Source organism: Seriola dumerili, unplaced genomic scaffold (assembly GCF_002260705.1).
Source record: "Seriola dumerili isolate Sdu_G_001 unplaced genomic scaffold, Sdu_1.0 BDQW01000191.1, whole genome shotgun sequence".
NCBI classification, from domain to species: domain Eukaryota; kingdom Metazoa; phylum Chordata; class Actinopteri; order Carangiformes; family Carangidae; genus Seriola; species Seriola dumerili.
This window is the reverse complement of record NW_019174446.1, coordinates 9,969,689-9,985,153: the sequence shown is the minus strand read 5'-3', so window position 1 is coordinate 9,985,153 and position 15,465 is coordinate 9,969,689. Positions and strand designations below refer to the sequence as shown.

Below are 15,465 nucleotides of genomic sequence, written 5' to 3'. Positions count from 1 at the left end.
AAAGTAATTTTTGGTGAATTTTGACTTACTGCGTGTCCACCAACTAACTGATGTTTGGATTGCTTCAGCACTGAAATGCTTTAATCCATATTACAGAACCAAAGATGCTTCTGTGCCTAAAACTGTAATACGGAGACATTATATTTTAAAATAAATGCCTTTAGGTGACAGACTGAGGAGACAGACAGTCCTCCTCATTAACTCAGCTCCGCCGTAGCTGTCGGCATATGGACGCTGAGAGATTCCCACACGCTTCTTCTCTTATCTCCCAGGTGAACGGGGAGGAGACGGGGGAGACTCTATCAGCCTACAGCTCCTCCCCAGAGACGGTGTTTGGAGCAGCTTACCTGGCCATCCTGCCCTCCCACAGGCTGCTGCATGGTAGCAGCCCAGTGCGCGCTTCCCTGGAAAAGGCCTTTAAGCCGGGGAGAGGTGAGCATCTCTACACACTGACCCCAGCCTGAGTTTGGCTCATCTGTCAAGGTGTATGATTTCCTGCTTTGTGAGGTGGACATGCGTTTAGATTTTACCTGAGCAGCAGCCTAATGAATTACTTTTTCAGGGGTGAAGTGGCTCTACACCTGCATGCTGTCAGAACTTGAAAAGGTTATTTGCAAAGGTTATGATCCTTTGCATATTATGTGTGTTCATTATTGAGAAGGGCCTAATTAACAAAAGCGCTGCAATAGTGAAAAATCAATCCTCATATGAGAAAGGAAAGAAGGAACTGTATGTCTTTTTGAGAAGTGTTTGTCCACAGCTTGATGGACGAATATATATATACTGTGTACTCATGTAAATGTCCTTATTGAACCATCATACTGTCTATGTATGGCTGCAGCAGTTGTAGTTCACTGAGTGTATGTTAATTGGGATCCCCTTGAGGTTTCTATCTCTGTGGTTAATGATTGTTGATAATGAGCTACCGGGGGAAGCGGCGCTGCCTCTCTCATGTCCCCTGCCCTCTGCTCTCCAGACTCCCTGACAGAGGTCACCGCTCGCAACCTGTTCACCGGCCATGAAGTTCCCCTGGTCATCTCACACAAAGAGGCGTTTGATGGCTATCTGGACACTGTGATCGGTGGGTTATTGGCCATTAATGTGTGTATTTGTGTATGTGTGTATGTGTGTATGTGGGTGGGACTTGAACTAACAGGAACACTCAACCTCTCCATGCAGTCATCTGATTAAGTGAAAACATGTAAATATATATATGTAAATAAACGTCAGGCACGGAAAGATGTTTTAACTTAAGAAACTTAAAATTAGATTGTGCAGAAGATACTGCCCCAACTTAACATTTTGAAACTTCATCATTTGCTGTATATCTGCATCACACAGTATTATTGTTGCTGCGATGATGTGAAACCAGTGGGTGTTTGTCTCGCAGAGTGTGGAGGTGGAACCCAAGGGATTGTTAGCGATTAGCAGCATCACAACATGCTTAACATCACCACAGGGTTTTTCTCTCTCAAGAGATCAGTTATGTGTGTGTGTTTTTGTATGTCCACATTATGGGGTTTTTTTTTTCACTGTGTCTGACAGGTATCCCAGATTGTAGTGAGGAGGATCTGTCTGTGGCCCGAGCTCTGAACCTGAGGTGGACGACAGTGCTGGACAGTGACCAAGACGGGAAACAAACTTTGATTAACTCTGATGAGGTTAGCACCGTTGATAATGACCAACCCATCAATACTATACAAAGGACTCATGATTATTAAACTATGATAAGTTGATTAAGCCTAGTATGAAGTGAATGCTTTTGCCCTCCTCTTTTGTCCCCTTCTTGTTGTAGTTCTCCGGCCTCAGCAGAGAGGAGGCCTTTGACGCCATTACCCAGAAGGCCAGAGAGCACAAGGTCGGCGGCCATCTTACCAGCTCCAAACTCAGGGACTGGTTGATATCAAGACAGCGGTACTGGGGCACCCCCATCCCTGTGGTGCATTGTGGGTCTTGCGGTCCAGTTGCAGTCCCTGAGGAGGAATTACCAGTGATATTACCAAAGTTGCCGTCTCTGACAGGAAAGGGGGCGTCGCCTCTGAAGGCTGCTCATGACTGGGTCAACTGTAAATGTCCCAGGTGAGAACAATGCGATGCATTATTTGATTTTTAGTTGTTATATTTATTGGGACATTACACCTGAACTGATGTGTATGCTTCATGTTATCATCAATATAATACATCCTGAGGTAAACCCTGTTTTGGATACATGTATTTATAGTATCCGTTAGTCCTCTTTAGTTATCTTATAAAAATACCATATTTGATTTTTTTTTTTTGGCATTTTGTCATTGGCACTTTTTTAGTAGCTATTTTTGACTATTTTTGAATAATATCTCCAATAAGACATGCAACAAGCTTGCATTGTCTCCTCTCCAGGTACAGTGGAGTCAAAACTGTAGTAACTAATAGCCAATGTGTTTTTATGCCTCTGTACCAGCGACAGCCAGAGTCAGAGGCATTATATTTTCAGGTTGTCCATCTGTCCGTCCGTCCCATTGTCATGAATGTGATATCTCAGTAACACCTTGTGGCACAAACATTCACTTGGACTCAAAGATGAACTGAGTAGAATTTTACAATTTTACATGAACTTCCCCTAGGGGATAAATAAAGTATCTATCTATCTATCTATCTATCTATCTATCTATCTATCAAATGTCTAATATGATAAAATGATGAAGTGATGGACATTTTATATCCAAATGGTCAAAGGTCAACTTCACTCTGACATCAAAATGTTGCAAAAATACTTCTGGCCATTATTTAACGCTGTAAGTCAGGAAGGGGAGATTGTGAACATATTTCCTGCAGTTTGGTTGGTGGAGGCATACAACCACGAGCAATTACTTCTAGTTATTCTATAATCACTTATTAATGTATTGTCTTGTAATGCTAGTGTGGTCTCCCTGTCGATATTAAAATGCATGCAGAAATGCTCAATGGGTACAGGTAAACAATCCACATGTTCTTACTTGTGAAACGTTTGTCTGTATATAATTATTCACATACTGTAGCAGCTAGTTCTGCTTGTCAGCTGCAGCTCATTAGCCAAGAACAAAATAATGTATTTTTCTTCAAGTTGGAGGTCGCCTTGGCTCAAAGTCAGCGCCAAAGTATGAGATAATGATACAGCTAGAAGATTTACCTTGTGAAGTTGTACACAGCCACAAGCTAATAACCAACAATTAAACTAGACAGTATGCTGATCTGTAGCGCAATTCTTTTTGAGTAGACTGTCATCTCTTGGCTCGTCACCTTCTGCAGCTGACACTCGGGGATATGAAATAAGAAAACACACTAAATGTAACTACAAGTCTACATTAGTGTTGCCAAATCTACCAGACAGACCAATCTTCAAGATTTGCACTTAAAGGAATAGTTCGACCTTTTGGGAAAAATATACTTATTTGTTTTCTTACTGAGGCAAAGACAAGTGTGAATGGTTGAAAGAAGATTAATGACACAACAAAGACTAAAATACATACAGAATTTTGTTGGTTTTACTTTTTCATACTCTCAACAATAACTCCAGTCTTCTAAGTTAGAGGGTAAAATTACACTTTGGTGGATCTGGTCACAGCTTGTAGGCATAAGCCAAAAATATTAGGAAGCACTGACTTAAACAGACGATCTGGACATGGCTTTAAAATAGCGACCTCTGTGTTGTCTAATTCTGAGTATTTACATTTCATCAAACATGATCCTAAGATTTGAAAAGTCTTGTCCAACTGATTTATAGGAACCTCAGGTGTGGATCTTAGACACCATTTGCGCAGTAAGCAAACCACCCTGCTGAAGTGCCCTTGAGCCATTCACTGAGTCACCACCACCACCTCCTGAAGCACTGCAACATTAGCAGATCAGCAGCCCCTCTCAGCTCTGTGAAGTTGTAAATAGGATGCAGAGAGGGTGGAGGAAGTGTTATTTCTTTTTAGCACAACATAAGCGAATAGGGAAATGATCCTGTCCATTATGGTGTTTGCAGAGTGAGAATTGAATTATGTGTAAACTCTCTCCAGTGACAGCCTCCCCTCCGTACTTCCTGTATTTCCTCAGGAGACTAGCACTGACATAAATGAGCCGGCTGTCATGCGGGCTGAGAGGACTGACAGCTTTACAAGAGCACAGAGAGCACTGCGATCGGGCCTGTGAATTGTGTGATTAATACTTTTGTTCTGACGGGGTTATGTAATGAGTGGCATCTGTGACAGGAGCAGCATGAGATGATGATGATGGAGGTTACATAAACCAGCTGTGCCTCGAGAAACACACACACACACACACACACACAAACAAATGCTGCACATGCACGCACACACCTTTACCTTTTGTAAGCGTAATCTCTCTCACACACACACACACACACACCTACCTCTCACCAGTACGTCATCTCAGAGAATGTGTTTGATAATGTTGTGTGACTGCAGAATGCACACTCAGCCGGCGCCTCTAGAGTCCCTCGCTGACATGGGAATTCCTCTCTGAATAAGACTAATCACCATCATGACACCATGTTGATTAAAACAATGGCCCACTCAGCCGCAGATGGCACAAGTCATCAGATTGTGTTCACTCACTTCCACAAAGCTACTATAATTCCTCCCATCAGCGGTGATTGATGGCTATAATCAGTAAGACACCGTTATCTCCCCTCTTCCCGTCTCCCCTCTGTTGTTAAGTGTCTGTGGAAATTTGTTCTCTTCACTCGTCGACCATGTCCAATTAAAGTTTGAGGGGAACACAGACGTGCGGAGTGATGAGAGACGGGCGACAGAAATGGAGTTTTATCTGTCCTTGAGGAAGTCATTTCCTGTGTGCTCGTCTCGTCTCTGACCCTCCGCACCACTGGAAATTGGCCTGCCAACTGAACCCTGCCTCAGCTTAGCCTGGCAAGGAAGGTGTGCATGCAAGTGTGTGTTGTTCCATGAATTCGCAGGTAAAGCGAGAAACCTCCTAGTTAGCACAGCACACACACACACACACACATTTGCAGGCAGTCACGCCGACACACAGCAGATGGAGGGCTATTTTCCATGGGAATAGAGCCTTCGTGGAGTGGGCAGCTGCCTCTCTTGCCTCATCTGTTTGAGAGCCTTTTGGCTCTTTCTGGCTCATCCTGCAAACACACACTCATGCACACAGGTTGCTTCAGATTTAATTACTTAGCTTAGTTGTTTACGCTCTTTTCATGGTTTCGAGAAGAGCCATCTCCACAGACACACCTGTGTGCGTTGTCTAATGTGATCCTCAGTAGTGTGACTGTAGCCGGTATCAGCTGTCTGTCAAATTACTGCAACCTGGCCTGTGATTGGCCAGCTTGGCGTGATAGATGAGGTGAGAAATCTCACTCACTCAAGCACAATTTTCCATATTTTGTGAGATTTCTATTTTTGGATGCTTTTGTGGTGTAACGGGCTTCGTCATACTTCTGGGTTTTCATTGTATGAAATAACACCTGGCTTCCAAATATTAACCTTGCTACACCTTAGCCTTGTTGCTAGGCAACGTTCAGCTCTTACCTCATCATCACAGCCTTATTATAGACTGGTATATTAGTTGATCGAGGGGTTTTGCCTCTTGATGTGTGTGTCTGTATTATTGAGTGTGAGATTTAAAAAAAAAAAAAAAAAAAAAAAAAAGACTTTAATACAAATGTTTGTTCTGAGAGAAAACGTTAGACAGAGAGACCGAAAGACAAAATAGAGACATCCCATAAGGTCCAGGAAATGATACCTGCTCTGTTGCACATGCTGTAGCAAAGCTCAGAGCTCCTTTTCTGTTTATCTTTCTGGGACACTGATTTTAACTCTACCGAGACTCATTATAAAGTAAAAGGCAGACGCTTTCACTGTTCCATTAAGTGCTTTAAATCTGAAAGAAAACTCTCTCCAGAAGCTCTTTTCCCGTATCTTTGCGGACGTCCTCTCCTCCACTGTGAAAGTGATGTTGGCAGATTCGCATCACGTACCCAAGTGCTGTTTGGCTTGGATAGAAAGGGGCGCGAGGTGGCATTTCCAACACAAACACATGATCATGTGTTCGGCCTGCCAGTTCGCTCCCTGTTAGCACAGCCTGTTAGTCAGGGCACAGGAACAGAGCTCTGGTGCCAGTCTGGCTTCAGCTTTGCTTCCCTACAGGGACATGACCCCCACAGCCAGATGGAGCCAGCTTTACACTCACACTCACACACATACACACACACACACACACACACACACACACACACACACACACGAATCACATAATGTGCCATTTCTCTAAGCATACAAACAAGGATCATTCATTTGTTCGCTTTCTAGTTTGTCAGCCTAATATTGATTTTTGTGCGGCCTCTCCCAACTGTCTGTGTCTCTCTCTCCTGTCAGATGTAAAGGCCCAGCGAGGAGGGAGACCGACACCATGGACACATTCGTGGACTCAGCCTGGTATTACTTTAGATACACGGACCCTCAAAACCCAGACAGGTACGTACATGTCCTCAGAGTTCACTTATTTATTTCCTTTTCCTCTTACATCTTATTTTCTGACACTCTGACAGATTTTTAGCACAAATTGCACACATCTTATTTTCACCCTCTGTTTAAATAAAAATGAAAAGAAAGTCGTGGAAAGAGGTTGGTGGAGGAGATACTAAAAAATAAATTTTTCTTTATATAATCTTTGCTAAATAATACAAACTTGATTTTTCTCTCATGCCTCACACCCACACGTCCACACACACACACACACTTTGTTCTGTATGAGCTCTTGGAAAGTTACACTCAAACACATAATTATGCTCGCTGTAAGATCAACCGCTCTCTGCCGCTTACCCATTTCAAACATGTATATACTGCCTGTGTGCACTCTTTTTAACACACACTCTCACTCACTCACGTACGCACACACTCGCCTGAAAGTTGAATTCCCTGCCAATAGAGATTATGGGGCCTCGGCTGTCACCTGCTGGGATGGTGGCGATACCCTGAGCTTAACAAAAGAGATTAATTTCCCAGTGCCCTGACCTAGCTGTAAAGCTGCTTTAAAGGGGAGGGGCGCTGCTCCCCCCATCACTTTTCTTAGCGGGACAGATTATGGCACAACAGAAAAAGCAATTACACTATTTGTGCATTTCAGTTGGCCTGCTGAGACTTATGTGCGCAAGAGATGCTGAAAGTTGCAAGTAAGAAGAAGGAAATGGAAACAGGGCGTAAAGTGTGTGTGTGTGTGTGTGTGTGTGTGTGTGTGTGTGTGTGTGTGTGTGTGTGTGTGTTTGTGGTTATGTATTAGACTTCCCCTGGCCTGATGCCAACTAACAGGCTAAATTATTTTCAGCCTTGTGAGTTCATAACTCTTTTTCCCCCGGTTCAATTATCCGTAGACACCATCAGCCAGAGACGGAGGGCGAGAGGCAGAGAGGTGTGGAGGAGAGTAATGACTGGTGTGAAAGGTGGCGCACAGAGATAGCAGACTGTCCCAAAAAGCATCATTACTGTAGGTGGAAACCCTGCCTCTGCTGACCATCATGCCAGTCAGGCTAACCACATGCTGCTTCCCTGTTGAAATCTTTACTTAACTGTTGTCATGAGAAGCTGAGCACAGAGGGAGTCTTCAGAGCTGAACTTTAAACACACAGTACTTTAGTACTTTTTTTTTTCTGAGAGTGTGAAGCCAGTAGGATAGATGAGGCTTTAGGATGCTTCTGTGAGCTTCATCAATGGATGCTTGTGTGTCAGATTCAGGCTGCCCCCTAGAGGAACGGTGTGTACATATCTAACAAAGCACATAACGGCCGCTGCCATCTGGTAAAATGATTTTGAAGTCTGCTTTGCGGCATTCGCTTGCTGATTAATCTAATGATAATAATGACTATAATAATAAACTTTACACATTACATTTCAAAACAAAGTTACAATCAGCTCAACACTAGAAAAGTTACATTAAACGTTTTAGCAGCACAAATGAGAAAAAGTCAGGAAAGTATTCCAGATATTGTACAATGCATCAACAAAACAGAGTGAAATGAACAAATCCTACAAGTGAAAAAATAAAACACAGTGGTAACATAAGTAAAAGGTTTTAAATCTAGTACCATCCAGCAAACCTGTCTCCAGGCCGACAAAGCTCCTATTCCTGCTGTTTTAAACGTGTAGTGTTTGTGTTTCCTGGGAAGAATATAAACCCTATGGAACAGGAAGTCATACGTTTGATATTTATAGAAGAAGCAACAGCAGTTTTCTGTGAATAAAATCAAAAAAGAAGAGAGTAGTTGGCATGAGCAGTGAAAGCCTCCACGGATGAATGAAAAGAAATCTGCCTAAACTTCCTCTGCAGAAACTCTTAAGGAGAGAAAAAAGATGTCACAGTGCTTGTCGCAGACAAATGATCTCAGTGAAGTACAAAAACGAAGACTGCAGAAATGACCACTTTGCGAAGTGTTAAAGAACTTCGAAAATCTTGTAGTCTCCCACCCACGCTGACACTTTTACTGTTACTTTTTAACTCAACGTTTCTCTCGATGTCACCATAACATGAGTTACCAGTCAGCACTTCACATTTCACCGCCTCCCTAAACCTGTGTTTCCTCTCCAGGCCTTTTGAGCGCCGCCTCGCAGATCACTGGCTGCCCGTGGACGTGTACATCGGAGGGAAGGAGCACGCCGTCATGCACTTGTACTATGCTCGCTTCCTGTGTCACTTCTGCAAGGACCAGAGTCTGGTGGCTCACAGGTGGAGTTACACTGTGGTTTATCTGCTCTCGCCGTGCATGGACATTTTTTTGTGTATGTATGTTAATGAGCCCCATTTCTGTCTTCCAGGGAGCCTTTTCGGAAGCTGCTGGTCCAGGGTCTGATCAAGGGCCAGACTTTCAAACTGGCTGACAGCCGCCAGTACTTAAAGAGAGAAGAAATAGACTTCACAGGTACACACTACCTAAATCTGCAAGCTGTGACACATCAGTAACACATGAGAGAGGAGAGGGCTTCCCTCCGTGTGGGTCTGCCAGATAAAACTGCTCACAAAGGCACTGTTTAGGAAAATACATATTTCCTCTTTTTATGGTAGCATGTAGTGGCACCAGTATCTCACCTCATCCTTTGTTCTGCTCATAGAGATCCCTCTCTGCTTTGTGCTTTATAGCTTTGCTCAAATGATTGACATGTTAACCAGCTCCTCTTGACAAAAGTCAAATCACAAGAAATCCTTTGAAGAATCCTCTTAAAATTGACTTCATGCCCAAGGATTTTCAGCTTCTCTCTATTGCTTGGTAACGGGATAAACACAAGATATTGGAGGCTTACAGAGAAAAGGAAGCATCTTGATCGCTGTGTTACAGGCTCAGATTGACTAGGCCTTACATATTTTTCTTTTTTCTGTCTTTTACTAAATGTGATCAAGCAGGAGCTAATGAGAAGCAATAAAAATGACAGATATTAATTAAGATGGGGTTACAATGTAATTTAGCAACCAACCAACAACCAACAGTGAAATTGAAATGAGCTGAAAAAGCAAGGAGAGGACAGCAAGAGTATGACACTTTGCCCAGCCATCTCTGATCTGCGGCTCCTGACACGCTTACAGGTGAGGAGCCAGTGGCATTGGGCGGTGGTCGTATTGAGGTGACGTGGGAGAAGATGAGCAAGTCAAAACACAACGGTCTGGACCCCCAAGAGGTGGTGCAGCAGTACGGCGTGGACACGGTTCGACTCTACATCCTTTACGCTGCACCGCCCGAACAGGACATCCTCTGGAACGTCAAGAGTGAGTCTTAAGCCACTGCCTTTTCAATTTAGAGTCACACAGGACGTTGGTTTTGTAAAAAAGCGTTCCCTACTGTATATGCCATGAATTGCTTCCTCAAAGGAATCAGTTGTTGTCAGATGAAGGTGATTTATTTTTGAAAAGCTTGTTTCTCCCACAGTATGTCAAAGTATCCTTTTCTTCTGTGTCTGTGTGTGTTCACCACCTCAGCGGATGCCCTCCCTGGGGTTCTGCGGTGGCAGTCTCGATTGTGGCAGCTGGTGACCAAGCTGAGGGGGGCTCGGCAACTCGTAGATTTCCCCAACCCCTCACTGCTGAAGAAGAAGGAGCTGGCAGAGAGTAAAAAGATCTGGGACAATAAGAACTACGCTATTCAAGAGGTAACAACTCCATAGCCTCAGACTGGCTTTGATCTTGAATGAATGGCTGAAAATGTGTCATGGTGACATTATGTAACAGTGAGATATTTGCAACAGGCCTGACCAGTAGGGGTCATTAATGGGCCCATTTTTAAAATCTCAGCGTTTCACAGCACTTAAGCGTTCATCTTCATTGAACACGATACCCTACAGCATCCGTCTCCTTGGTCTATTTTGAATTTAATTTCTCTGCTTGCACCAATTATTTTTGGTTGTTGTTTTTTTTTTTTTTTTTTAATGTGCAGTATTAAATATTTCATTTCCTTTATCCTTTTAACACTGCACTAGAATTAGCAGTTGGAAGCTAAGATACCAAGTTAGAGGGTACTGTGTGATAGCTTGACTTCAAGGTAATATGTCACTCATCACACTGCCCAGCAGTGCATCGTCCCGCGTTCCAGCCTCTCAAGCCAACGCCGAACATCCATCGCAACCTGAAACCCCCAGAGTAAAGAGTAAAAGAAGGGGATGGAAATTGATTTTAAATCCACTCGGTCTCCTTTCACACTTTATAAATAGCCTCCTTTGGCTGCCAGGTTTGATTCTTTCTCTCCACCCCTAAGGGCTAGAGCTTTTAAAGGACCTCAGGCTGTTTGCCATAAGCCCCAAAGCCGAGGCTGTCCTTTGATCCGTCCCTCAGAAAAGCCTCGGTCATCGACCTCCTCCTCCCTCAGGCCCTTCCCAAATGGGTTTTTCTTCCCAGAGGGCTAAGCAGGGGAATGCTGACACGGTGTGTGCCTTCAGCTGGTACACATGGTGATAACAGGGAGGAGGCTACTGTCATTGTTTTCTTTTTTTTTTTTTTTACTATTATTATTTTTTCAGGCATTTGAAGCCTTTATTTGATAGCCACAGTGGAGACAGAGTGAAAGGGAATGACATGCAGCAAACAGTCCAGCTGGCGAGGGTGTTTGCGCCCTAACCATTTGGCTATTGGGTCGACCCCGTAGTGTTTTTTATAATAATTCTTCAGAGGCTGGCTCAAAGTTTTTTCCATGACACAGTCTGTCAGTCTGTCTGGAAACATCTGTCTGTCCAGGACCAAAACAGCACAAAAAGCCTCAGACTTTATTATTTTTTCCTAATTGAGTGCTGTGTTGTTATTTTTAGGTGACATCTAACTTCACAGAGGACTTCCTTTTCAACGCAGCCATTTCTCGTCTGATGGGATTTACCAACACACTGAGTGTGAGTGTGCCCTCTGGTATCTACAAATAAAGAATCCCTCTTATCCTTTATTTCTAAACACACATCACATTTTTCCCCACTATGTATGTGTGTGTGTGTGTGTGTGTGTGTGTGTGTGTGTGTGTGTGTGTGTGTTCAGAGTGCAACAGTCAGGGTGGTGCAGCACAGCGTGGAGTATGAGGAGGCTCTGGCTGTGCTGGTGATGATGACAGCACCCATGGCCCCTCACCTGGCTTCTGAACTTTGGGCAGGTGGGAGACATGTGAACTCTTCATAAAAAAATAAATGATTCCCTCATGCATGTGCACGCTTTGTATTCACTCAGGGTAAAATAGTTGGCAACCAATCAGTCAGTCAAGCTTTTAAAGTGCTTCGCAGATCACTGATAATCTAAAAAGAAAAGGGCAAATCAAGTAAGAAAGCTGACAATGAGATGCAATAAAATCGATTTAAAAAGCTATAATAACATTAGCGAACAAAATAAATAAATAAATAAAAGATAAAAGCAGATAAAATAGAATAAAATACTATAATAAAAAATAGGTAAAAAGAATAAAATACAATTTAGAACATAATTACAAAAAAGTAAGTGAATGTGACTAATGACTAAAAACCATATTTAATGAAAAGCCAGGCTGAAGTGATATGTTTTGAGTTTACGTTTTCAAAATTACGGCAGGAGGAACGTGGACTGTGGAGACTGGAGAATAAATACCCAATGATAATTGCACATAATTTAACTTTACCTAATTGTGTCACAATGGTGAAAGTATGTAAAATTTGGGGTAAAAAAGTGTATCTTTTGATGACTGTAATAGGAAGTTGCCTCAGATAAACGTAATGTTAACTGTACTGCTTATCTAGCACCAGTGAACGCCCAGCGCTGATGTAATCCACAGTTAAGTCAGTGAGTGAAACTTGTCATTGAGACTTTTACCTCCTAAACAAATCTACAGTGCCTTTCACCTGAAACACACACACTGTCCTTCAAATGAAACTGAAAGCAGTATCAAGAGCTCTTGACCTATAGTAGAAAACAAACAATAGAGAGGAAGGTCTAGCGTCACTTTTCATGCCTCGTATGAATGCTTGCCCCCTGGCTGGCCTGGAGGACATCCCCTTATTGTCATGATGACACACGTACACAAAATTTCTGCGCACAGCTGAGAGAAAAGAGGTTCCGGAAAAACACATGGTCCAGCTGATAGCCAGAGTCAGGAAAACATGATGGATCATCGCAGGGTGGAAGAGGTGTGAGTGTTTTTTAATAAGTGGCTTGTGTGCATTTTGGTTGTGCGCATATGTAGTTTTAAAACTGCCTTATAAACAGGACATACTAGCGAGGGACGTGTGACCCCTGCTGCACTCAGTCACGTTGTACTTTTTCTAACTCTCACTCGTTGTTTGTAATTTTACACACACACGCAGGGCAGGATAGAGGAAGTTCACATCCTTCCCTTGTGCCTCCAGTGGGATGTACACTCGCTGGTTTAACTGAGAGTCAGGGAGGGGGGGTGGTGGGATAGCTGGGTTGTTTGACCCTTCTTCGAGATATTTTTTCTCAACACGAAGAGAAACAAATTGGGTGAAAAGCAACAGAAAATTTACCCCATCTATTTTTCTGGCTTGCTATACTAAAAGACGATGTCACTTTGTTCTGGTCTATTTTCAAACATTTTTCTTCCTGTTCCTTGGATGAGAAGGTGTAATGGCTTTTTCTCTGTACTTCAGCATATGAGACCATCTCCTTAGTGGGTCAGTGTGTTGTATTGTGAGTGATGCCCCTCTTTGTTTCCTCCTGGGTCGCCCCCAGGTCTTTGCCAAGTGAAAAACCCCCTCAGCCCCCTGCTCCGGCGGGGAGGAGACATCCTGCAACAGTCATGGCCAACTGTGGATCCTGAGTACCTGAAGGTCCCTGACTTTGTGGAGCTGTCTGTACTGGTAAGATCACTCACACTCTCTCAGACACGAACGCACACACATGCACTCAGTTTAGCCCACAGCATCTTCAGTCTTTTGGACCATTTTCTTTTGTTGTTTGGAGGTTTGAAGACAAAAGAAAAAGTTCTTAAACAAAGCTCTCATTTTTCTTATTTTTTAATTTTGAAGATAAAAGGTTTCCGCTCAGCAACAGCACTTGGCTCATTATTTAAACATAACTTTATTAATAGTTATATACACACACATTTTCTCCTGCATCTCCTGGCATTTTCACTCAAACTCTACTCTTGAACCCAAAGTCTTAGGTCCATGATTGCAGTCATAGTCTGTAATTTTCAAGAGAGCCTATGATTAGCCTGTACATGTGTGTGCACACGCCTGTGTGTGTGTGTGTGTGTGTGTGTGTGTGTGTGTGTCTGTGTGTTAATGCATCCGTATGTCAAGTGGTAGGCTTTAAGCTAAATAGACAAGTGGGTCAATAATTAAAAGCCCGGAGCAGAGACACCATGTTATTCCTGACTCTCTCACTCTCATTTCTTGTGCTTTTTTTTTTCTGCCTGTGAGCCTCAATCACACAGATGGTGAAAGCCCTCAGTTTGTCGGTGTATGTCATCATCAGGAATGACAGTGTGTGTATGGGTGTTGTGCTTGTGTGAGAGCACTTTCAAAGGCCTACAGACAATCAGAGGGAATATCCAGCTGTGAATGGGAAGGTTCAGAAAATCAACTGGGATCGGATCCAGGCATCACACATGCTCACACTGGCACATGGATTCACACAAACACACACATAAACGCACACACACACGTGTCAGTCTTCACACTAACATAAACATTGACTCAGTTAATAGATAAAAGCTCAAACTGATTTAATCTGACTGTTTTCGCCCTAGCTGGTCATATCCACTGAGAGAATCCCCCTAATCCCCTCTCTCTCTCTCACACACACACACACACACACACACACACGCACACACGCACGCACACATACACACATACACATGTTATATGTGATGACAGCAAACACAGTCAGCTGACTAACAGCACCTGTCTTTCACCGGTTGGATTCTCCCTCTGTGCTGTAGCAGAGACAAAAAAGACAATACATGAAGTAAAGAAAACCCGGAGAGTATCGCATGTGTATGTGTATGTGCATGAGTGTGTGTGTGTGTGTTTCTCTTCCAACCCATATGTGCTTTGACTGCGAGTGAAAAAAACACTCCTTAACACTTTTCATTTCTGCATTCTTGTTTACCTCTTGTTCATCTGTCATACACAAAAGTCATGAATCCTATACACACCCTCTCCCCTAACGCGCACACACATACACAGAGTACGTATATTTGAGCTCCCACTGCTCGATGATGATGATGTTGGTTTTTACTTCGGACTGAGCTCTCTGTTGTGGGCGTCCTCGGCCCTGTGGAGGCAACCTCACTCCCTCGGTCCTCTAATCACGTACTTGGGTTTGTCCCAGAAGGGAGGCCAAGGCTGCTCGGCCTCAGGCACACACACACACACACACACACACACACAAACACACACACACACACACACACACACACACACACACACACACACAAACACACAAACATATAAACACACATACACACCATTAATTTTCACAACCACTTCCAGAGACATGATCACATTCGCTTTGTGCACACATACACTTGTTTCTAAACATACAAGACGTGAGTGCCCTTCCCATACCTACCACTAACTATGTGTATATGTGGAAGGAGAGGTGGAGTCTGTTATTTTGGGACTTTTATGTCAGGAGGGAAGACTTTGGTTACAGCTTGACATGGCAGATGGAGACTGAACAGTTTCGTAACTTCTCCCATCTATTTACTTCTCAATTGTCACTCTCAGATAAACAACAAGGCCTGTGGGACAGTGACGGTGCCACTGCAGGCGTCCAAAGATACAGAGCGGGTGCAGCAGCTGATCCTGGAGAGCCCGCTCGGACAGAAGTTTCTCAGCGAGCGCAGCATCAAGAGAGCCATCCTCTCCCAGAGGACCGCCCTCATCAACTTCCTCATTGATTAGTGACGCTTGGGCGTTTACCGCTCCGGTCAATCAGTGATTCAGCACAGGGAGATGTCAATGTAAATATGTCTAAAGACATTTTATTTATATTTTCTGTTTTTAATAAAAGACTCAAGGCGCA

At 43.4% G+C, this 15,465-nt stretch overlaps 1 protein-coding gene across 1 annotated transcript in view; it reads left to right on the top strand.

The window, feature by feature from the left end:
* lars2 (leucyl-tRNA synthetase 2, mitochondrial) overlaps nt 1–15,465 on the top strand; it is a 32,213-nt gene extending 16,748 nt beyond the window's left edge. The window contains exons 9-21 of the mRNA XM_022753404.1: nt 273–432; nt 977–1,081; nt 1,546–1,661; nt 1,796–2,079; nt 6,369–6,467; nt 8,575–8,712; nt 8,802–8,905; nt 9,565–9,744; nt 9,955–10,124; nt 11,274–11,351; nt 11,491–11,602; nt 13,165–13,292; nt 15,168–15,465. Coding sequence (XP_022609125.1) covers nt 273–432; nt 977–1,081; nt 1,546–1,661; nt 1,796–2,079; nt 6,369–6,467; nt 8,575–8,712; nt 8,802–8,905; nt 9,565–9,744; nt 9,955–10,124; nt 11,274–11,351; nt 11,491–11,602; nt 13,165–13,292; nt 15,168–15,344 — 1,851 coding nt within the window. The 3' untranslated portion in view covers nt 15,345–15,465. The remainder of the gene's footprint in view (nt 1–272; nt 433–976; nt 1,082–1,545; nt 1,662–1,795; nt 2,080–6,368; nt 6,468–8,574; nt 8,713–8,801; nt 8,906–9,564; nt 9,745–9,954; nt 10,125–11,273; nt 11,352–11,490; nt 11,603–13,164; nt 13,293–15,167) is intronic.